The 23,677-nt window shown below is 40.3% G+C and overlaps 1 protein-coding gene across 1 annotated transcript; it reads right to left on the reverse strand.

Annotated features, from left to right (window-relative positions):
• Positions 1 to 3,023: 3,023 nt before the first annotated feature.
• Positions 3,024 to 6,330, reverse strand: HMX3 (H6 family homeobox 3). Its single transcript, XM_075215160.1, has 2 exons — positions 5,752 to 6,330; positions 3,024 to 4,845 (listed from the first exon to the last, which is right to left on the reverse strand). The coding sequence occupies exons 1-2, from the start codon at positions 6,071 to 6,073 to the stop codon at positions 4,226 to 4,228; spliced, it is 942 nt and encodes a 313-aa protein (XP_075071261.1). The 5' UTR covers positions 6,074 to 6,330; the 3' UTR covers positions 3,024 to 4,225.
• Between the last annotated feature and the right edge of the window lie 17,347 nt (positions 6,331 to 23,677).

The following is a 23,677-nucleotide window of genomic DNA, read 5'->3' on the forward strand; positions in this document are numbered from 1 at the left end:
GAGAGGGCACTCCAGTCTTAATGCCAGGTCATGTTCACTTTTATTCTGACTACACAGGTTGTTTGTGACCTTGATTCGTCTCCTTGTAAAACTTTCTACGTATCATACAACCCTGAGAGGCATTCAATGGCGCTGTGTGCGCTGTTATTGTTGGGTGCTCTGGCACAGCAGGATGACTTAGCTGAATTATACCTCTCCCCACGGTCCTTCATCCAGTCTGCTCTAATGCCCTGGTGACGTTACAAAACTGTGGCCTTTGACAAGACCACAGCTACTATCTGTGCCATCCCCCCACCCTTACCCTGCGCCATTATTAGTACCATGCTCCACGTCAATTGCGCTATTACGACGCATTTTGCTCTTTCAACCGCCCACAGCCTGAAATGAACTGTACTGGGGACAAATTGAGGCTCCCCACCTTTCCAGTTCCACAGACAATGCAGAATATTGTAGGGATCAATAAGGACAGTACTTGTCCAAGCTCTATCCGTTCCTTCGCCATGTAATTGCATTTCTTGAGAAGAGGACAGCTGTTTATTTTAGCCAACATGAATGTACTTGTTGTGCTATGAGTGTTGTCTCTATTTGGAACACAAAGATCTGTATTTTTTCTTAAGAGAAATCCTCTTTGTGTCTTTAATAGTTTAATTTGCTTATTCAAGGGATGTGTATTTACTCAGGAAACACACAGGTGGTATAATCTGGCCCCCATATGCCTTTTATCTGTAAATAAAAAAAACCTTTTACATTTTCTGTTATTAATGTCCCTAATTTTCCATTCATTTCCCTACCTCCAATTTTACCATGGCATAAAATTCATGTCTTTAAATTTAATCAGGGCACTTCGTGACCTAATTGCAGGGTTATTAATATAGAAAAGGTCCTAATGTACAGCTTAATGCATCCTGAATAAGAATAATCGAAAAACCTGATATATTTAAGTAATAAAGCACACACTTCTAATACGATTTTCCTATTATGCACAGCAGTCCGAAAAGTGGGAATATTTCTTTCAAATGCCTTTAAACAAATCAAATGTGCCCTTAATACTTACGGTGGTGATGAAGAATTGTTTTAACTAAGATTTTTTATTAGAAAATACCTGAGTTTACCAGCAGTTTTTTTTTAAAAATAACCATGAAATACTGGAAGTATTAGGGGTATATTGGAATTAATCAAGGGTGACCATTTTTAAAAGCGTTCTTTCATGGCGCAGAAGGAGAACTTTGGAAAGTAGAGTTAAAAAAATAAAGACGTAATCTTTACCAAAGGTAAATGAGATAGTTATCTAATGTTGAATATGGCGTGGCAGAACATTTTAACAAACAGGAGCATCCCTAACATTATGTACATGTTCAACAAAATCTAGATATCTTTTTATCAGCCAGGGGGAAAAATAAGAACTTAATTGCTTCATTGCTTTCAATTCTGGAACAGATCAAGGCAGTTTTAAGCAATAAGTTTGTGATGCCTCACCTATGCAGTACAGCATTGGAATTGTTATTACCGAGAATGCTGACTAAAGTGATACAATTTGTAATAGAGACACACAAAGCACACTCTGTACTGGTAACAATCTTCGTCATGTCTCGTACTAGCAAAGACTGGATAAGTCAAGAAGCGTTTTGCAGTCACCAACCCTAAATAAAGAAGTTATTTTCTTCTGATTTGGTAACATTAGAATATCTCTGTTAAATCTGGCGCTTGTTTGTGATTGAAACATTTTGATGAGCTCCCTTTTACTCCTCTAAAAGTTAGTATTGCAAACAGTGGACGCATCCCTGTGTTGTCATCATACACAAGGAACAACATACTTTGACTTTAGAATATATGTTTATTTTTGCAGTTAGGGCGCATGCCAGTGTTTTTATTTCAACCTTACTGCAAATAAACGGTACTTTTCAAAGCATTGAGCCTCCTTTGAAAACATTTAACAAAAACACACACACACATTATTTTAAAGGTTAGTTTTCTATCAACCAAAAACGATAGGATCTTTGCCATCAAAACAAGCTTTGCCAGGGCTGATGGATGGGTAGTTTGAGTCAGTGTTTTTAGCCAACCTCAACACAGGTTCAACTCATTCCAAGAACGACTCAGAAAAAATAAAAGAACACCTATATATAAATCACGTGCATAAAAACGTACACATGTTTAAAATGTATACACAAAACATTGGGGACATACATTGCCAGTTTGGTGGATTTTTTTACTAGGACTACTTATCTTGGTCATTGAGTTTGATTACTACCGGAGGTTGATTCTGTGGATATGCAGAAAATATTACAATTATTACTCGTCATGATGCAGGACAAGACTGAATTACCATATGCTATAGTAATATCCTAAATCAGAGACTAACTTCCACACTGAGCTGAAATGAAAACATATTTCACAGCTGGATGCCCATTTTAGGGAAGGTGTTGAGTGCCTATTAGGTATGATCCATTTTGGCGTCCCTAAATCCACATGGAATCGCTTATATATTTTTATTATATCTCTTTAGAAACGCACAGTGGCTACGATAAGTTTACGTCTCCACATTTGTATGAAATAAAACGTATCCAGGAGCGGGGAGACGGGGAGACGTTTTGCTTTATGAGTCCAGATCAGTACATAATGTAGGAGATGATAGTTACGCATTTACTCACCAGGTGAAAATAATAGGAAATTTAGTAGTAGTAGTAGTAATAATAATAATAATAATAATTATAATAAGTGGATAGTCTTAAAAGTTTATTATGCTTAGTAGTAATTATTGTGATTATATGTTGAAAGTTACACTTAATAGATATCTATATTTTAAATTAGCTGTGGAACAGATTCCAATTATTAGAAGTGGGGATAAATTGTATGTAAAAACAAAATGATTGGCTTGGATAAGTTTTGACTTTACACGTACACTTACGCATGCTGTACACATGGCGTAACGTGCATTTGGATGAGATTGGAGCGGGCCTGGCAATTACGCACAATGTAACAGTGAAACGGACACTCCACTCGATAATCACACGGAGACAAAATAAAGAAAGCTTATTTTATTTCATTTTCACAACAAACATTCATTTTTACAAATATATCTTATTTAAAAAAATGTCTGAAATATGCCCAAAATACCGGTGGGGGGGGGGGGGGGGGGGTAGTCGGTGCCCTGCGCTCTTCCACGTACTTTCCCTGGGCAACAAGTAACTGGGAAAAAAAAGAGAGGAGGCTGCGTAGAGTAATGCATGGATACAGTATATTTACAAAATAACTTAAATTACATTATTGATTGTCCCTTATAACAAAGCCCAGCTTCTATTTTCATTTTACATGACACACTCAAGTCTGCAGCCCCTGTTTTACGTTGAAATTCTTTTACATAAATATTTTGTTTTATTATGTATCACTAGTGTTACTATTTTGCATTTTCATGGAGTATTTAATATTGATCCTTTTTTATTTTTTTGCCTATCCTCGTTTTCTACTGTCATAAGCAAAACAATATTCATCCAAAGGGCTGTAAACCAACATTCCTATTGCACAATCCAAAAATATATTACAACACATAAGTCTTAAACAAAAACAAAAAAATACCATTAAAAAAAACATAAAAATGTACAGTTTGTTTCAAGTCAAAATGCCTATTGAGAGAAGAATAAAATAGACCATGGGCTTTTGCAGAGCGAATAAGCATTTATAATAAATAACATGTCAGTGGTTAAAAAAAATAATAATTAAACACGAGAAACTGAAGTTACAAATTTGAGCAAAACAACTGTTTGTACAAATAGTCGATGCGTTGGTTTTTGTTTTCAAGGAAGAAATAAAAACTACAGCGTTTTACCGTTAACAGATCTGGGATAAAAGGATGCGTTCGAATTCAGTTCTCTCTGAGTATTTGGCAAATTGAACAGGAAATCAACGTAATAATATTTGCCCTTTGTTAAGGAAAAACGAATCCGGTGTCACAAATACCTGCGCATTTTATTCACTTAAAAAGGGGGAAAAAAAAGGAATTGTGAGCCTAAACCTGTATTTTTAGGAGTCCTCTTTTTAACCATTGTGCTACCTCGCCCCTTCCCCGGAGAGGGCAGCGGGGCTCAGCCATCTTCAGTACTTACAAACACTTTGGAGAAGTCCTGCAGCGTTTACTCTTGGTGGCTTTTGTCCTTGTCCACCAGACCAGAGGTTCTTAGGAAAAAGTGTCAATCCCTACCCAGTGTCAGGAGGAGACTCAAAGCCCTCAGACTGGCCTGAGTAAGGGGACTGAGGTGACCACAGGATGAGAGTAATATACTGGATGGGGGAAAGTCAGGAGGGGCTGGCTGACTGGCACATTGGCTCCAGAATTGGCACTCTCTGCGCTGGAGGAGTTCTCGTGGTACAGGATGGGCACACGCACGATCCTCTGGGCAGCTGCGTGGCTCAGGTTGGCAGCCTCAAGTTCTGCTGCCAGTTGCCTTTTCCATTTGTTTCTCCGGTTCTGGAACCATATTTTGACCTGAGTCTCTGTCAGGTGCAGAGAGGCCGCCAGTCCTGCCCTCTCTGAGCTGCTCAGGTACCTTTTCATGTCGAAGGTGGACTCCAGCTGGAACACCTGGCTCCTGGAGAACACTGTCCTGGTCTTCTTCTTCCTACAGGGCTTCTTGTCCGGGCTGTCCTCTCTTTTCTTCCAGTCCTCTCCGCTTTCGTCTTTCTTGCCGTCCTCAGGTTCGCTTTCCTCAAGGATGATCTCCTCTGGACTCTTGGAATCATTGTCCTTGGGGTCCAGGTCTTGTTTGAGGGAACGGATGGGTTCTGGAGAGTCTCTCTCGCCCCCAGAGACCGGGGAAGTAGGACAGAGCAACAGACTCTTCTCTGGAGCTAAAGACAAACACACAGCAGTCATTAGTCACTGTCACAATAACATTATCACTGTCATCATTACAACCAATTTATCTTAAAATAGCCTCTAAAGACTTCAGATGTAATTACTAAACTCAGAGCAAGGTCAACATTTGTATATTTCAGACCACGTCATTGCAAATAGGTAACTGGTAACTACAACCCAGCAGGAGACCCACAGAAATATGTCAGATAAAGCCAATATTTTGTATGTAAACTCTTCCCACCGTTACCTCACCATCGGGATAACTAGACATGTGTCAGAATCATAGTTCTCTTTATTTTAATAACTTTCCTATACAGCCACTTATTTTTCACATGAAGTTGCCAAAAAATCGAGGAAAGTAATTTGATAAAATATTCCAGCACCCAAAATACACTATTTCCGATCATTTCTATTTAATGATCATTTTTGTCATCCCTCAAACTCTTCATTTAACTGCATCCCGACAAAAAACCCATCTGAGAACATCTGATACTCAGCACTTAGCTCCTTATTAATACACCTGTCCATCAGTACATTAACATGCGCCCATTCATCCCAGTCCACGGTAATTGAAGTGTCTCTACTTTCCTCCAATAAAAAGTATTATTATAAATTCATTCTCACCTGCCCTGTCTGGTCCCGAGACCACGATCATGCGAATAATTTTACTTTGGTTTGTTAATTGAAAGTTGTCTTGTCAGTTAGTTGTGCGTCCTGACAATTTGCATAGCTACAACTGTTGTGGAACTACAAGTCCCAACATACCCCCGCCCGTTATGCTGGGAGTTGTAGTTCCCCAGCTCCTGGAGGCACACGTTCTACTGTGTATAGTTCCTGACACAGTTTCCCCTCTCCCGACCCTACAGCCAAGTTCATACTTGTAAGGGGAAATATTATACCTTCAGATCTGGGTGTGTGACCTCCGTGCGTCAGGGTGTAGGAGTACCACCAAGCGGGGGATCTCTCGAAGTAGTGCGCAGGTAAGGCGAACCTCTGTGTTGGGATCTCCAGCCGGGGGAAGGAGAGATCTGTCAGTGGGGATAAGGCAAAGGCCGCTCCGTCCAAAGTACCTTTGATTGGGGTGAAGAGAGCTTTAGGCGGACGGGCTGCCCTGGGTGGCTCACAAGTCAGGAGACTCTTGATGGAGAAGGGGGACTCCTTGGCCGGGGTGATACTGGTTTCTTGTCCCGTCTCAGGCATGGTAAGGTCTGATGTAACCATCAACCAAAAGCTGAAAGCCAAACCTTTCCCAGTGGATCCCCAAAAATCCGGAGCTGGAAGAGTATGGGGCGAGGGAGCTGAGTGGGGCTAGGACTCCCAAGTCAACATTTGGAAGGCCAGGGAACAGCTAGGTAAAGTGATAAACTAAACAGCCATCCAGGGAGTAGCAAGCAGCACCTGCGAACCGGGAAGGCTGATAGCAACTGGGAAAAGGCGAGAGAAGGAAGAGTCAAAGAGAGGAGGAGAGATAGAGGCAAAAGGACCAGGAGGTGGAGGAATGGGGGGTGGAGGGAGGGTACAACAGCCAGCCCAACTCCCACACTCTGCGCTTTGGCTCTGGGCTGCAAGAACTCGCCTCTTATTAGGCAGCAAATGAGGACAGGACTATTAGCACAAAAGGATATTGGCTTTTAGTAAAGCACCACTAGAAGTGCAGCAGGCAAATGACACAGATCTGACCATTGGCACAAACTGAAGCCAGTTTTGTGTAGGTCCGGACTTCTGCGTTCGATACAAGGTAAAAAAAAATAAAAAATGCAAAGTGCATTTCAAAGCTGTATCCTGTCAGTAACAATTGGCAGCGATGGGCACTGGCAATACAGAAAAGCCAACATCCACATTATCATATGCACATGTGGGAACAGATAAAACGTGTGATAAATAATTCTAATTCCCAAATTCAACCGTCCTATTTAAATTTCAGCCAGGTGATACTAGGGAACTAATTAGATGTTTGTTAATTAGTATTTCCTATATAAATCCTACCAGTCTGTTTTTATTTCCAGCAATTGATACTTGGTAACATCCCCATTTAGTTCTAAATGATTGTGGTGTAACGTGGAGCGCATTTACCAGAGACGCGTTACTTCTGCGTAATTGCCCTAGAACTGACAAGTCGCTGCACATACATTTTATGCGCCTATATAATCTGATAAAAGCATCTTTCATTCACTCTGGCTATGCCCTAGACTGACAGCTATTTTCCATACATAAACAGCAATCTGTGAAGAACACGACAGTAAAACTAACACATCTCTTATTTTCCAACCTGTAATAGTTACGAGGGAAATATTCCATGCAATGAATTTTCTTTCTGTGATCTCTCAGTACCACTCTTGCACCTGTACAACACGACAGACTTTTGTATAAGCACAATTTAAGGACTGAGACCATATTTAAATGTACCCCTTATTTACTGCAATAAATATGAGGAAATAAAGACATAGTAAATTAAGATTGACAGATCCCCGTATACATATTAGGATCTGGTGCAGGAAATGTCCATTATAAATGTATAATAATCAAGGTGTACTGGACGATTCTCTGTTAATTGAACCGATCTCTTGCATAGATCTAATACAGACTTCTCATTCTGAAAATGTTGGATAAGTGATGCAAGTGGGTGGATTATATTGCACATAAATATTAATATAGACACGAAAATAAGTTTCCAGTCAATGTAGTTTAAATGGCATAAATTGTACAGTCTCTATAAATCTCTATTAGGAGAATGGCTTTGTGTAGTCTTTATCTGATTGTGCAAGGTATTATAAAGGCCGTACATCACACCCAGACCAGATAAGCGCACTGCACCGCTTAATGTGACCTTTCCCTGCGCAAACGGTTGTTAGGGGCTTAGAAAAATATGTCTATGTCCCAAATCCCATTTAATAAAAGCAGAGCAGAGAAAGTGATTCTGATCCTTGTATTGTTCCCTCGCTGACTAAAGAGCTGATGAGAAACGTATGTTATCTATTGCGCACAAGTTAACGACTTGTACTCCAATCAAAACCACTGGCCAGGTAGGTTGCAACCACCCAAACTCATCCACATTCCCAGAACACTCATACATGATTCTCCCCCCCCCCCCCCCCACCTGACTAATATGTGTATCCGTCTTTTTTTGTAGTTGGAGAAACCTCATCGCCCTCCCTATTAATGTAATGGTGGTTGTTTATCTTATTTTAAAATAAATGTTATTTTAAACGCAGGCTTCTTAGGGGAGAATAGTGAACGACAAATTGTAAATTCTGTACGTAGTGTACTAAAGATATCTGTCCAATGTCATTAAAATGAATGCACCAAATTAACTGCGTGAAAACGCTCCATGTGAATTGGAGCTGATGCAATTGATGTGTTTGAAGAGATTTGGCACAGAGTTTGCGCCGTTATTTGCGCAAATGTCTCGCATTTGCCAAAAAGAGGGACAGAAGTGAATTGTTTGGCCGTAATAATTGCCTCCTATGTTGGAGTAGTGTACACGTACTACAATCCTCACTGCGAGCAATAAAGTATTTATTCCAGGTGAGGCCTGCATGATATAGAAGCTAAAAATATATACATTTTGGCTATAATATTTGTGCTTTGCATCTAATTAAAAGTCTGTAGCAGCCGTGCAATTTATAGAGAACCTTGAAATAAATCTATCTATCTATCTAATCTAAATTGTTCTAGAGAAAGAAACGTCATTTTATAAGCTATTATTTATTACCAGAAATCTAAAAGGACAAAGCGATTTTGGATTAAAAACAGCAGCAATTTCATTTCTGCCTGACAAATTGTTACCTTTTCTCAATAAATCGTTTCATGCTGAATGTGATTATTATTGAACTTACTTTAGTTTAACGCCTCTCACACACAATAATGTGTTAGGGGAAAAAAAATGACAATGGTCTCTTTAAAATGCTTGTTACATTTCATTCCGCGGTATGGAAATGTCTGCGATATTTAATCTTCCTCTTGAACGAAATCGTTCTTTTTACAGGCGAATTATATTAAAACAAACCACACAAAAAAATGACTCCCCTTTGTGTGTAGGAGTTCTTTACATTTTTATGGATGCTCTATAACCAAATATGTTCTCTAAAACGAATTTTCAAATGCTAACAGTATTGTTAAATATAGGCAGTACGTAAATAAGTCATAAAAATCAAAAATAACAGCTATGAATTTGTACATTTTAGTGGCTCTCGAGGTAAAAGGGAAAAAAAAATAAAAAAAATCAGTGCTTGAGCGCCCTCTGCTGACCGTTCTGGTGATGTGCCGAAGATCGCACGCTTGTTCTACAACAACCATGCGTTTGGTTGACAGATGTAACTTTAAATATTAATTCAGGACTATTTACCTAGGAGTGATGATGTAACCTAAGACATCAATGGGGGTAAAAACAAGCCATATTTTGGAAGTACAAATTACTGATCTTCTGTATATTTTAGCATAAAACTTGACACTCAATGGACCTCATTTAGAGTAGGACGCAAAGTCTGTTTTAGGCGCAAGTGTCCAAGATGCAGGTGGATTTGGTGCTTTCTGCACATGCATGAAAGTGTTTTTTTTGTTGGATGCGCCTAACACGGACTTTGCGTTTGACTCTAAATGAGGTCCAATGAGTTTACTGCATGTTTCTTTAAAACGTGTTGGTGTGTTTATCATTGATAATAACCCACGTTTTCCAATGTCAGTAGAATAGGTCCGCACGATGTACGGTTTAACTGAATATATAGACTGGTCAACTGGTATTAATTTTCCTGCATTTAAAGAACCTGTACACAGACTTTTGCAAATTGTTACAAAACACAGCTTATAATACATAGCTGGGGCCTGATGTAGAGTCGGACGCAAATCCAGCTGATCAGCGCAAAAAGCACTTTTGGCCAAGGATCCGAGTTTGCATTCAGACTGAGACGGATCTCCCCCATGCACCTCTCTGCGTATATAGAGATGGAACGGGGAAGGTAGTGGGGGATCCTATCAATGTAAAGGACTTTTCAGGCGCTTTATGCTATGCTGAGTCGACAGGCGCCGCAGACAGATCTCCTACAGACATAACTTTTGCGGGTGCTTTCTGCTGGTGCAAGAGACCTTGGTGTATTAAAAAAAGAAGTAAAAAAAGAATGACATTTTAAAAAAAGGTGTGCAGCCCCTCCTTTTTTTTTTAAACACTAATTGATTAATATATCTGCTTTAAGTGTATCATGCACACAGGCCCACAGGGCAGATAAAGAGGAGCGTTTATGCACTTTGCATAGTATTCTAAAGATCCGTGCAACTTGGAATCCTGTGTCAATTACGGCATATAATAGATACTTAAGATTTCAGTGTAAATTGCATAGATGCAATTAGTTAGTTGGAAAAACTCCGGGATTATTGTAACACATATTAATATACATGCTTGATGCTTTTATACGGAAATTGGTTTGTTAATACCGATCTATGTATCAAGCCCAAAAGAGGGACAATTTTGTGGGGAAAAAGGACATCATTTCTAAAGAGGAACTCTCCAAAGAGGGTCAGTTAGGAGGTATTCAAATGATCAAATACAGGTTTGTCTTGAGGACTTTATGTTAAAATTAGTGAGGAAAGGAACTTATAATTATTCTCTATTTATATAGAGCCAGCACATTCTACAGCTCTCTAAATGGGACCAAGTGAAACACCGTTAAGTGTGGCCGGAGGGCGGCACGCTTGTTGGTGGCCCATGCTGTAAGAATATCATTTTATTTCTAGTTTGTGCACCTTGCCCCTTAGCCCTCAAAGTCCCCGCTCTGAACAGAGCAGGGGTCGGAATATAGGCAGCTGGGTACAGGGGAGCAGCGAAAAACTCTAGCAGGGGGGCTCCGGAAATCTCAGAACTGGTCCTGCCTGTACAATTGGAGAATTTTATGCAATCACATCAGACCCTGCCCCAGTGGAGCTTACAATAATTTCCATACCATAGGCGTTCAAACACTCCAGTACCATCCAATGAACCTACAAGAAGCCGGAGCCCGTTGGGTAAGAGGCGGTAAGGAGGGAATATACAAACTCCGCCTATATAGCACTCTGGACGGAATAAAATCCACGGCGCCCAAGCTTGAGATGTCCAATCATACACACTGTTTCCTCAGTTCCACCCAGGCTGTAATTACGTTTTCTATCCTGTCCTCAAAGCTCATTGACAGTGGCCATCTTTAATGTTACACTAATAGAATGCTGCTGATTCGTCTCTCACATTTGATTTGCATACAAGAGCCATTGACATTGACCATCGGAATGGGTTGGAATGGAGGATACTTTAAGACATGATCCCTGCAGTACAGGGGCAGACCTAGACTTTTTTCTTAGCGGAGGCGATTTTGCATAGCTACGCCCCTTCTTCACGCTGATTGGTTGGCCACACTCCCTTCCTTCCCGATGATCGGACCTCTCAGCAGCAATTTTAAGGTATGAAGATTGCTGCTAGGGGGGAAGGGTGTGGTTGCCCCCTCTGGATCCGCCAGTGCTACAGTAACAGGATTTGCTTAAGAACTGAAGATGCTCGATGAGGTAAATGGTAAAAATAAATAAATACATTTATTGGATTATTCTCTGTTTTTTAAGTATATGATGCTGTGTAGACCTGGACATAGGCAGATACAGGAAGCATATTTGTTTCGGGTGTTCTACCTCTTGTGTAAGATACAAACTTTATCTTGGTGATCGGCTTTCGCGTCTGATTGGCTGAATGCATCTTTACCTCTCCCACTGACTGAATCCAAGACATCACTACGGCTGCTATATCATGTTATATCTCTGTAATTTATTTGCATTACTTATTTATGCGCATAACTAAATTATTATTTGCCTACGGACCGCTGCAGGATAGAAGATTAGCATTTGACTTTAAAAGAAAGCGATGTTTGTATATAATGGCATTTTAAATGTGACTTTCACTTTTACCAGTAACCACTGTCCGAACTTATATATTGTGCACAATTTGGGTAGTGCGTACAACTGTGCTAATGCATTTACCACTAACACTGGCCGTCTGTAAACCAGACCAATATGCTTCTGCCCACTCCCGGCGTAGACCAAGCGCATATACCAGTAATTCAGACGTGGTAGAACCTTGAGATTTCTCCAACTGGATATTGCTCTAACTCTATATAAGGCCGACATATACATATATCACTGACCTTTACAAGTTCTCCTACTGCCTGGATCTATGTCTATTATAAACAAAATAACAATATTTTACAACCAATACATCCCGATAATCATACAACAGCTTACATCCTAATATGTTTATATTTATAATATTCATATACTACGGATTCTACTAATGAAGATATAATATTTTCTCATAATATTTTCTTATAATATTTCCTCAATGAAAAAGCAAATACTACCTGACATTTATATGTAGTATATCATAGGATGTGTATTACTAAGCTAAATAATAAACCTGGAATAAATGTTCTATTTGTACTTAAAGGCTCATTTCCCCCCTAAGCATGATAGGGTTGCTCGCGGTTTTCAGAGGAGGAAATTCAAGGAGGGGTAGTCTGTGATGTGGCTCCTTATTGGCTGGCCACAAATCCAATAATTTCTCTTTATACTGGAGCTGGAGTAGCCAATGACAAGCTGCGGTCCAAAGTATGGAACAACCCTTATCCCTCTTTGACATTCTTCCTAACCCATTTGCTGGGAGGGCCACAATTGGGCAAATCACATTATCAGGGTTTTTGCCGTTTAATGGGGAAGAGCCCCCCTCCCCTCCCTGAGACATTATCATACTACGGTCAGCAGACTCGGCAGGTACCTGTAAAGACACAAAGATAAAGTACTTTAGGTGTATCAATAAGGTTCTACTAGTCATTGTCTAAGAACTGCTGGATGCATCTCTTAATGCTTTATTATGGGATGAGGGAGGTTGTGTGTATTATTATTATTATTATTATTATTATTATTAATTTTTATTTATAGGGCGCCACTAGGTGTCCGTAGCGCCGTACAGGGACAAACGAGATTACAATACGAGGTGAGACAGCACAGTACAGTAAACAATAATCACAGTAACTCAGTGAGCTCAAAGCACCGCTAGAGGGGCGGAGGAGGGGAGAGGGGAAGGTCCGCCAACGACGGAGTCCAAGAGGGAAGGCACGGTTGACAGGGAGACACCTAGAGGGGAGAGGAGGGAGCGAGAGGGGACGCGGGAAAGAGGGTCCTCAAGGAGGAGGGCTAAGTAGCTGGAGAGCAGAGTTAACAGTGGTGAAGACAGGAGGAGAGAATACCCTGCTCAAAGGAGCGTACAATCTAAGGGGTAGGGTAGACAGACAGAGAGACACGGGGGAGAGATGGAGGAACGGAGGATAAGGATAAGGGGGGAGGAAGAGGCAGAAGAAAAGGTAGAAAGGTGTGTATTATTTCATATGCATCTTTCATACATTTTCACATCACCTATAGGAAGAGCCTTTATGTCGGCAGGTGGGCTTACCCACAATATAGCTATACTGTGCACAAAATCTCCTACTTATGTATCTGCTGACACTTAGGGCCTGATTCATTAAGGAGAATAAAGCAAAACAAAAAGGAGTATCTTTGCACCTTGGCAAAACCATGGTGCATTGGATGGGGGTAGTAAATGTAAAATGTGGGGACAGATTTATAGTTGGGGTAAGGCATGTTCTAGATCGACTTTAAATTTCAGTGTAAAAATCAAGCTATCAAGTATTTGTGTTTTACTTGAAAAAACAGACAGGATTTAACTTATGTGCAAAATAATAAACTAATTTGCACCCCTTGCATTGTAACATGGTTTGTTCCTTTTTTTTTTTTTACCTTCTATCTATCTATCTATCTATCTATCTAATATATATATATATATATATATATATATATATATATATATATATATATAAATATATATATATATATATATATATATATATATATATATATATATAATGTAAATGGTATTCTCTAGCCTTTGGGTGTGATGTATAGACCACCATATATGTAACCTTATATATATATATATATATATATATATATTGTATTTACAGGAATATGAAGTAATGCAGAAGAAACAAGGAAACACACTCGCTGGTCTAGAGATTCACCAGGTAATGATTCTATTTACTAAACATATCAAACCACCTCTTGGAACATGTCTATTCCTCCTGTAAAGTCAACAACATCATTATCCAGTGAAACTATAGTATACTAATATCTATCTATCTATCTCATATCTATCTATCTATCTATCTATCTATCTCATATCTATCTATCTATCTATCTATCTATCTATCTATCTATCTATCTATCTATCTATCTCATATCTATCTATCTATCTATCTATCTATCTATCTATCTATCTATCTATCTATCGTGTATGTATACAGCCATTCATGCACAGATCATGCACATCCAAGACTACGTAGGACCAGGTATTACTTTGTATTAGGAGTGACAGAAACACATTGTAAATCCTATATATCAAGAGTAATTTCACAGCCCTCCATAAATTGTCCTGTTTCTTAGGTCACTTTCTTCTGACTTAATCTTAGTTGGGGGGTCAGATAATAATTCAGTCCAAGCACATTCTTTATACCAATAAAAATTTGATGCAGTGATCTATGGCTGGAGAGACCGCATGCCCACCATCAACTGCCCATAAATTAATGGACTGCCAGATGGGGAGAGGGGCCTGGTTGTAGCCATTAACCTCTTCAATGCCGTGCTTGGCTGCAACTATACCGTTGTATTATGGACAATGCCATTTTGATATGGTTTTAGAGCGGAGTTCACTGATGATTTAAGGACACTGTGTCCATAGCAACAGCTTGATAGGGAAAGCTGTGTTTAATCTCACAGCTTGATTTACTAATGTGAAATGTAATTTACTGAGGTAAAAAGAAGGATTGCATTGATTATGGCTTTTAGCTTTTTAATATTATGATATCTACTAAAGCATAAGTGTCTCTTTAAATGTGCAAAATAAATTTTGAGCGGTGGTCACTTGCATAATTGACACATCCATTTCCTAAATAGGCTCTTACAAATACTATAAGTTAGTGATATACTGATTATGTAACATGTTCTCTGTACACAACGGTTCTTGTTGTGGTCGCTCATCTAACAAGAACTCATATATGACTTGTGCATACCTGCAAAATAAAAATAGAGATGTGTCTGTAATCTGATAGACACATTTATATAGTTTGAAGATCATTGGTGACTAGTTCCCCACTTGCACTCCCAGGTTGCTCTTCTCTAAGCACATGCACAACTTTCCGGTTGCAATTTGTTCCCTCCTTTTTTTGGCGCTCTGGTCACATGGCGGTCAATATAATTTGCCCACTCCCACCCTCTGTGTCTTAGCAAAAGATATTTTCTTCTGTGCAAAAAGCTAAACATTCCTTTGTCCGATAGTCTGGACTTTTACCTTGGCTGTTGACCTGCCTGCCCCTGATCTTTGGGCCATTCCCTAATTTTTGGCAGCTACCCCCAAGTGGGACTCTACCGAGCATGGCAACCTGTGGGTGCACCCCAGCAAAGGTCTAGTCTGCTTATGGAGGCCTCTGTTGTATACATTTGACTCCACGCCTCTGCAACCCAGAAGGCCAGATAAGCTCACACTTCGGGCACTAGAATTGTAGACATTACAGGCTATCAATCAGTGGTAATTTAATGTCTTTTTTAATTTTGTTTTTTTAATTTCATGTTGTATTTTTATTTCTTAAAGAAGCTAAAAGTAGGAAGACATTGGGCTTGGTCCCTGCCCTGCCAGCAGAGGAGTGAATACTGTGGCTCAGTGATCGAGACAGGGCTCCAAGGGAACTTTGGAAAATAGCCACTTTAGGGTAGGGTTGAGTAGTTGATTTTTTTTGTGGTGTACTGCCTAGCTTTTGTTACAGCATAAGCCCAGTATCCTCATATCCATCTATCCCATCAAAAATTATTTCAGGTTCTAAATAAAGCAAAAATCAAGTCAAATAATATTTAGGAACTTATTGCTACTTATTCAATTAATTTGTAAGTGCGAGAATATGCATTATAAGGAACTAAGCATTAAAAGTTAAATATCTTTCTGGTGGCTGAAAAGGACATTTTCCAGGGGAAGCCAGGACACATGGGAGCCCTACATCACACTTACAATTTTCATACGCTAAATCTTTTTTGTTCTGCACCAATCTATCACTCCCATTAAACAGCAATGCAACTATCACAGTGGGAATGAGTGGAGAAGCAGGGTTGATGCTGGTGGTGGTGGAAGGGGGGTTGACAACAAAAGTAGCCAAGTATAGAAAAACCAGTGGCGTAATTACTGCCGGGGCAGTCCATGTGGCCAGGCAAAACTAATCAATGTGCCTTGGAGACTCCCTCTCTGCTCTTCTGAGCTGGGACTGGCACACACATAGTGAAGCCACCACCCCCAATTTTGCTATGGGACCCAGTGCTCGTCTGTTACGTCTATGGGCAAATATATATTTGTAACTAATATATAGGTCTCAGTGGTAAACGGCTGATACAGCAAAAATCTACCAGAAGTTCACTATTGTTCCCTTTCACATTTAAAGTAAACCATAAAAGAGACAAGTATACTAATTGATTAAAAGCCAAAACAGTAGAGATATGTCCATTATTCCAGCAGATGATTGGTAAATGTAGAATGGTTCATGTGTATTGAGTGTTCTGTATAATGATTGACTTGAATCCCAAGAAATAACCTCTATGTGCGTTATAAATAATATGTTTATGATATGCCACTTTTCTTTTATTACACCTGAAAATAGAATTTACTTTTTTTTTTTTTCAATTATGCCATTGTGAGGTCACGGGGGGGCAGCCAATGAGAGGGCGGATGGAGAATCATTACGGAATGTTGAGCCCTTCTGTTGTTTGATGAATATTCTACTCTACATTGTGTCTGGCTGGAGGGGCAGCTGTTCCACTGATGAGAGGCGCTCCGGCTCCCCGGCCTAACTTCTACTTAACAGGAACTGAAAGGGAAAAATAATGTATGGGGGAGTGTTAAATTATTAATTTCATAGCCGAGATATTGATTCTTCCTGTGTGAAAATGACAAATGGTGCTGAGCAGCCACTGATTCCTATTAGAGCGATGATGAGAATAGTGGGATGCTGGATGGCTAAAGGTTTTAGTTTAGGTATTTTTATAGCTAAACATCCATCACCATCTAACAAGTAAATGATGAAAAATCTCACCCCACTAACAATTCTTTCTCCTTGACTTTTATTTGCAATCTCCAAAATGTATATAAAAATAATAAACAGAAAAGAATGCACTGTGATTTTCTTTGCACCCCTTGTGTGTGTTTTATTTTGTTCACATTTTTCACTTTTGTGCAAAATATTGACATAGCAGAAATTATGGATACAAGAAGGAGTGAAAAGGACATTTATATATTTTATAAATACCATCATTTTTGTCCCTTTATGCCTGGTAACAGAAAACCCAGGAGAATGTCCCTTTAATTTAACCACTTCAATGCTGGGATGATTTGGGCCATACAAATGCTTGAAACTTTATGATGTCATGACATATGAACAATGATGTCACATGGATGGATATTGGTATAGTGATTAGCCCAGCTGATTTCTACCCCTGGGGTATTAGGCAGTGGCATCCTCTCTGGTGGTCCCCGTCTTGTTCTTCGGAGAACCATTGGTTCTGGCACATGCATGTGTTTTCAGTTCTGGTTCCTACATAATGGACGGACAGGCTGATAGTTCTGGGGGCTCTGTAGCGGATAAACCAACGTCGGTGGGACCCTGTCACCGCCAGGTACCATAACAGCCACATGGGCTGCTCCGACGGCTGTGATTCAGGCCAAGGTGTTACCAGTACAGTGTTTATATGTTTGTAAATCTGAAGACTTGGTTCTGTGTCCAATTTCTCGACAAAGGTAGCTGAGCAACTTGGATGAACTTGGTAGCTCAGTCTAAAATTGAATTGATTGAAAAATTTCACCAACCAATATTTTTCCCCCTAATTCTTCGCAACTAGTAAACAATTGGGAGCCATACCCAGGAATCTCTGCCTGGGACCCCAGAAGTTTGAGAAGTTTCCACCCCTCCTGTTGCTGCAACTGACACTTCTGCTAACCTTGAGGTGCCAATGTATTCTGCATGTTAGATGACTATTTAGGCAGTTTTATACCTAATTTGCCACAAGTAACAGCATTTATGGTCTCCTGATCGCCATGGTATGGGGAGCTGTCAGATGTCTGTTGGCATCTGACCATATATTTGTCCATTGTAACTGCGCTATTGGTCTTTTCAGATTTGACTATACACATCTATGTTCATGGCCAAAACCTATAGAGATCCAGCTGCCCAGTGATTGGCTGAGCAGCTGGATTGGGCATTGCATGTCATCACACCTGAGTGGTCAGCTGACATGCCTTGTCCAATCACCTGGCAACCATTCAAATCCCTGCAGCTCACTCTCTGCTGTATATAACTTACCTACTCTAAGCAGTGCTGGCAACAATGTGAAAAAGCAGGGGGAAAACTAATAGTATTTCTACTAGTACTAGCAGTGGCAGAACCTATGGTGCCCATTGGTGGGTGGGGCCAAGGTCACCTCTCTGTTCTGCTCCTCTAAGCATGAGCGAAGGCCGAAGTAAGCGCAATGAAGCCCCAAATCCAAGCAATGCCATGTTCTGCCCCTGAAGCATTAAAGCCCCAATCAGGATTGATACAGATATTTGTAAACACACTATTTGATGGAGCAGGTATGGGCCTTTCAGAGCTCTGTCCCATCTTATCCAATTAAACTATGATATGGCCAGTGGCATATCTATGCATTCCTAAGACACAATGACATATTAACCAGAGATAACAATGGTGACATTAATAAATGGAGGAGCTGGGAAGTAGAGCAGCCATAACCCAAGCCAGGGGCAGACGCAGGATTTGTAGAGGGGGTTTCCACACCACGCCACCAGTAGGCGTGACCAGCATGCATGGGGGCATGGCTATAATTTAAGACAGTGCTTGGCTGCTCTCCAACTCTTCCTATCCCCATAATATACATGGACAATGCTGCGTGCACTACTGTTAGGTGCATGCAACTCTCCTTTTTCAAGCAGAGACGCGTGAAGCGGGAGCAGGGTCCAGCCACCTCAATTATACAGTGCCCCAGGCTTGGAGGGGGGTTTCTAGGCACTAGGGAACCCCCCCCTCAGTTTGTCTATGCAAGCCGCCATACTACTGGACAACAGACGGATTCTTTTTATCTAACTTGCTTCAATTCAGATATACATGTGATTGAGTGATATATAGAGGATGGAGAGTCACCCAGTAAATAGGATAAAGCAGACAGCCACTGTTTAATACTGCACGGGTCCTTTTATTTTATTTTATTCCTTTACTATTTTATAACACGGTAGCCTTGTTTACAGCCTGGCATATTTTTGAGGCTCCTATGTTTTGCTTTATAGCCTTTAAACAGCCTGGGCCTCTCTGCGGACTGCGGTCATCTAAATCTCTCGTAAACCTTCCATTCTATCTAGATGTAAGCAGTCAAGAACCCAGGATATAAACCTCTTTGCTAGAATGAGTCAAAACCCAGCAAAGCCACTAACAGAAATAGAGTTTATCTAAGTATAGAGGGTAAAAACAGATTGTTATCCGTCATCTGTGTCTATCTCTCAGGCAGGACCTGTTTATACAATGATACAAGGCTCCTTGTGGTAGCTAAATATCTATTGCGAGACAATGTGGGGATGGAGCATTATTGTGTATGACCCTGGAAAACAGGACATGGTGGTCTAGCAGGATATAGCTACGACAGAAAGCATTATATCTTGTTTTTGGTTAAGATGTCAGTAAATGTGGCAATAATACCAGGCTTTATCAGTACGAAGATTACTTATGCCCCAGACATTGAAAATTAACAGTCCTTATAGCGTAGGTAACGTTACCTCTCTTTAGGGGAATTTTGAGACACCTTCGTTAATGCGTCTTAAAGCTGCGCTGCACCTTAACTTTGAAAACGCCTCAGAAATTGTCTATGTGATCGTATTTATTATTATTAATATCATAGTTAGTTGTAATTTCTGTTTACTAAATCACTTTCTGCAGCCCCAGAGTCAGAAATTGTTTACCAGGCGTTGTTGACAGATATTGAGCATGGATTGGCCACCTGATGCCAAAACGCGTCATTTTACAGCGGGGGCGGGGCCAAACGCCGCGATTCCCGGTGAATCGCGGCGTTCTGGACCCAATTCTGGCCTCTTCACTAGGAAGTGGGCAGATCCGGGAGATTGCCAGACTCTAATGGGAGTCCGTGAGACTCACGCAAAATGCGGGAGTCTCCCGGACATTCCGGGAGAGTTGGCAAGTATGTTTTACACACAACACATGAATGTCATGGAACAATATTAAGCATCAAACCCTCCTCTGACCACCATTAATTGCTCACACATTGCACATCAATACCGCATAATATCAAACAATTTATGTCACTTTGGATAAATATTGAATAACGTCAGCAATCATTCACAATACATTAATTAAGCAGGTCTCTCATTCTGCCTCAGTTATAACATTACAGACATATTAAACTCTGCGTTTGCTACAATACACATGCAACAGTTACATCAATGCATATATATATATATATCTATATATATATATATATATATATATATATATGTGATCCAGAGTTAGATCTAGTGCACCCCACACATAAGCAGCACCTAGTACAAGGAAAGCACTTTGAAAAGTGACTTTATTGCCCTCTAATATCACAAATAAATATGACAGTCCTGACTTATGTCCTGACTTCTGGGACTGCCAGGAGGCGTGTCCTGCTCTCAGGGGGAGGGATGGCAAATTTTAGACCAGACTCAGCAGCTATTGTTCTCTGTTAGCTCTCACTCACTCTTAGATGGAGGCTGAGTGTCTGCAGTGTCCTCCAGCTGGATTATTAGCATGACATTTGCTGTATGCAGGACGCCAACTCCTCCCACTGTCACAAATTTACCTCAAATATCTTTAGTCCTGGTAATCTCCTGGAACGTTTCCATATATATTGCTGATTGCCACTAGTGGCTCTTTGACAGAAGCCAACCTGTATTTTAGGGCTTGTGGTCCTTGTTGTTATAATTTCGGGAATAGTCTATATTCCCTCAAACTCTCCTGTGGGCTACCAGGGCTGTCAAGAAGAATTTTAGGCCCTTGTGCAACAACTTCTTAGTGCCCTCTCCATAGCTGCAGAAGGGGGCGTGGCCACGTAAGGTTGGTGGTTCCTCCCCCTATACTGATAGATAGGGCCCCGGTACTTTGTACCTGCCCCCCACCCTCCCTCTCGGTGCCCGTGTGTGTAAAAAAAAATGATTGGTCTGCTAAACCTACCATTGGAGATACATCTTTAATGGCAAACATCTGTAATGGGCAGCATGTCAGCACAGTGGTTAGCATTGCTGCCTCCTAGAGGTGGGGTCATGCGTTCAACTCCAACCAGGGCCCTATCTGTGTGGAGTGTGTATGTTCTCCCAGCGATTGTGCGGGTTTCCTCCGGGTGCTCCGGTTTCCATCCAAAAACGTATTGATGGTTAATCGGCTTCTGACAAAATGGACGCTAGAGTGTCTGTGTGTGTGCTAGGGAATTTAGACTGTAAGCTTCAATGGGGCAGGGACTGATGTGAATGACTCCAATGGTTCTCTGAACAGCGTGATATGATGGGCGCTATATAAATAAATAACGATAACGAGGGAGTGTTTATCCTCTCCTATTTTTTTTTATTTTTTTTAAAAAAAAAACTTTCCTTTGAGCGTTGTGAGCTTGGTGAGGGTGACTGAGGGTGAGCGCTGTCTGTCCGGACAACCTCTATCACCGAGCGTGATGATGTGTGAGAGGGGCTTGTAGGGCCGATCTGGAGCTGTCAGCCTAAGATATAGATATGGACCAGATTACAAATTGCACCGGGAGCGGGAGAGAGAGGGGCCATCAATAAGGCAATTTCTAATGTCATAACAGCTGTGCTTTTTGCAAACCACCTTTCAAAAATTTCCTTCTGAAAATGCTACAGCCGACCATTAGGGCTGGATTGTGAATTTAATGGATCTCGTACAAATAATATTCCATCGGAATGGAAAAGGTTGAAGCCACCGAAGACAGATGAAGCCATAAACACGTATAATTGAGAATCAAAGACCGATAAATTTTAAACTGCTATTCATTTTGCCTTTTAGATGATGATCTATGAGTTAGAGCTGCCGGGAAAATGGAGGAGATTACTCGGGGAAAATTATAACAATAAATTTTCCAAACATACACCTTGATTATGCTTCGATTTTTTGGAGCCTAGGATTGCTGAGGAGCTTGCTGGCTAAATGGCTCCATAAAGCAGAGGGGTGTGCAGTGTGCTGGGAGCAGCCAGTGCCTGCAGGGAAGATTCTCTCTAGGAAGCAGGCCTATAATTTATAGCAGCGCACAAGCCAGTCAGATCAGGCCTTCATATCCCATCAAAAGGAACGCAATTCATCAAACTCTAGTTAACAGCTTGAAACGCATAAACCGAACCTGCTAATAGCTTTCCAATTTATTAGATTGATAGACTAATGTGTTCCCGGGAGAGGAATTAAAAAAAAAAAAAAAAATCACCCCTATCAGGGATCAGCAGACCCCCCTCCCCACATTTTAGCCACAGACCCCTGCTTCCCAAGTCAGGCTTAGTCCACAGTGTTTGGGGCAGGAAAAGCAAAGACTCTCCAGCACGGTAACAGACGTGGCATTCTGTGCAATTGGCGGATGGTTCATCAACAGCTTCCTAAAGACACCAACGAAGGGGTGAAAACTACAGTCGGTTCACTTAAACCGAACCACAAAACTCAACTCTTTAACCTCTTCAGTGCTGGAGGCAACAACAATACATGACTTGTGGCCCGGGCATGGAAGATGAAAGCAGATCAAAGAATCCATTGTGTTTTAGATCATTTGGCATTGTACCCAGTAGTGCAGATGTACGTGACCTTTTAAACCCCAAATACAACAACCATTAGTCTTGTGCCAGGAACCCAGATTCAGCAAGTGAGGACACTGCAGCTCTTTAAACTGTCTCACATAATAATATAATACATTGGTTCATTAATGAATAAGATAATCGTCCAGAATCATAGTGTGAAAGGTTCACCTCTAATTATAGGGGCCCAGTGTTGAATAAAAATGAGATTATATTAGATGGAGCATATACATTTTGCGTGCTGGATAGCTGAGAATACTTAATAAATAGATGTCTTCAGTAGGAGTTTGAGACATGATAACAGCAATTATATGTGTATTATATATATATATATATATATATATATATATATATATATATATATATATAAAACACATCTATGTATATATATATATATATATATATATATATATATATATATATATAAAAACAGCCCTTTATAAATTTATTCCATAGAACTATACAAGCAAGGAACGGCCCACCTTAAATTTTACATAAAGGAACAGACGACCATCTGTCCAATTCTTACACTCAAATACCCTTTATCAAATTTTAAATGGAAAATGCTGATTCCATTCATAAAACAAAAATAAATAAATAAAAAATAATATAAAAAATAGAGAACAACACTCTAGCAATTTCTTACAAGAGTAACGCTTATCTCTTTTTTTTATTTTTAACACTACTAAAATACAATGGGGCTGATGCAGAGATGGTTGTAGGCCAGTTTGCGTATCGTAAAAATATGAAAATTGGTCCTGCGCATGCTCACAAACAGGTCACATGCACATGCAGAGTTTCTCAAACCTGACATCAACCTCAAAGCTGCATCAACCTGCTTCTGATTGGCTGGTTGGACTCATCGCTGA

The sequence above is a fragment of the Mixophyes fleayi genome, chromosome 6, assembly GCF_038048845.1.
Source record: "Mixophyes fleayi isolate aMixFle1 chromosome 6, aMixFle1.hap1, whole genome shotgun sequence".
In the NCBI taxonomy this organism is placed as follows: domain Eukaryota; kingdom Metazoa; phylum Chordata; class Amphibia; order Anura; family Limnodynastidae; genus Mixophyes; species Mixophyes fleayi.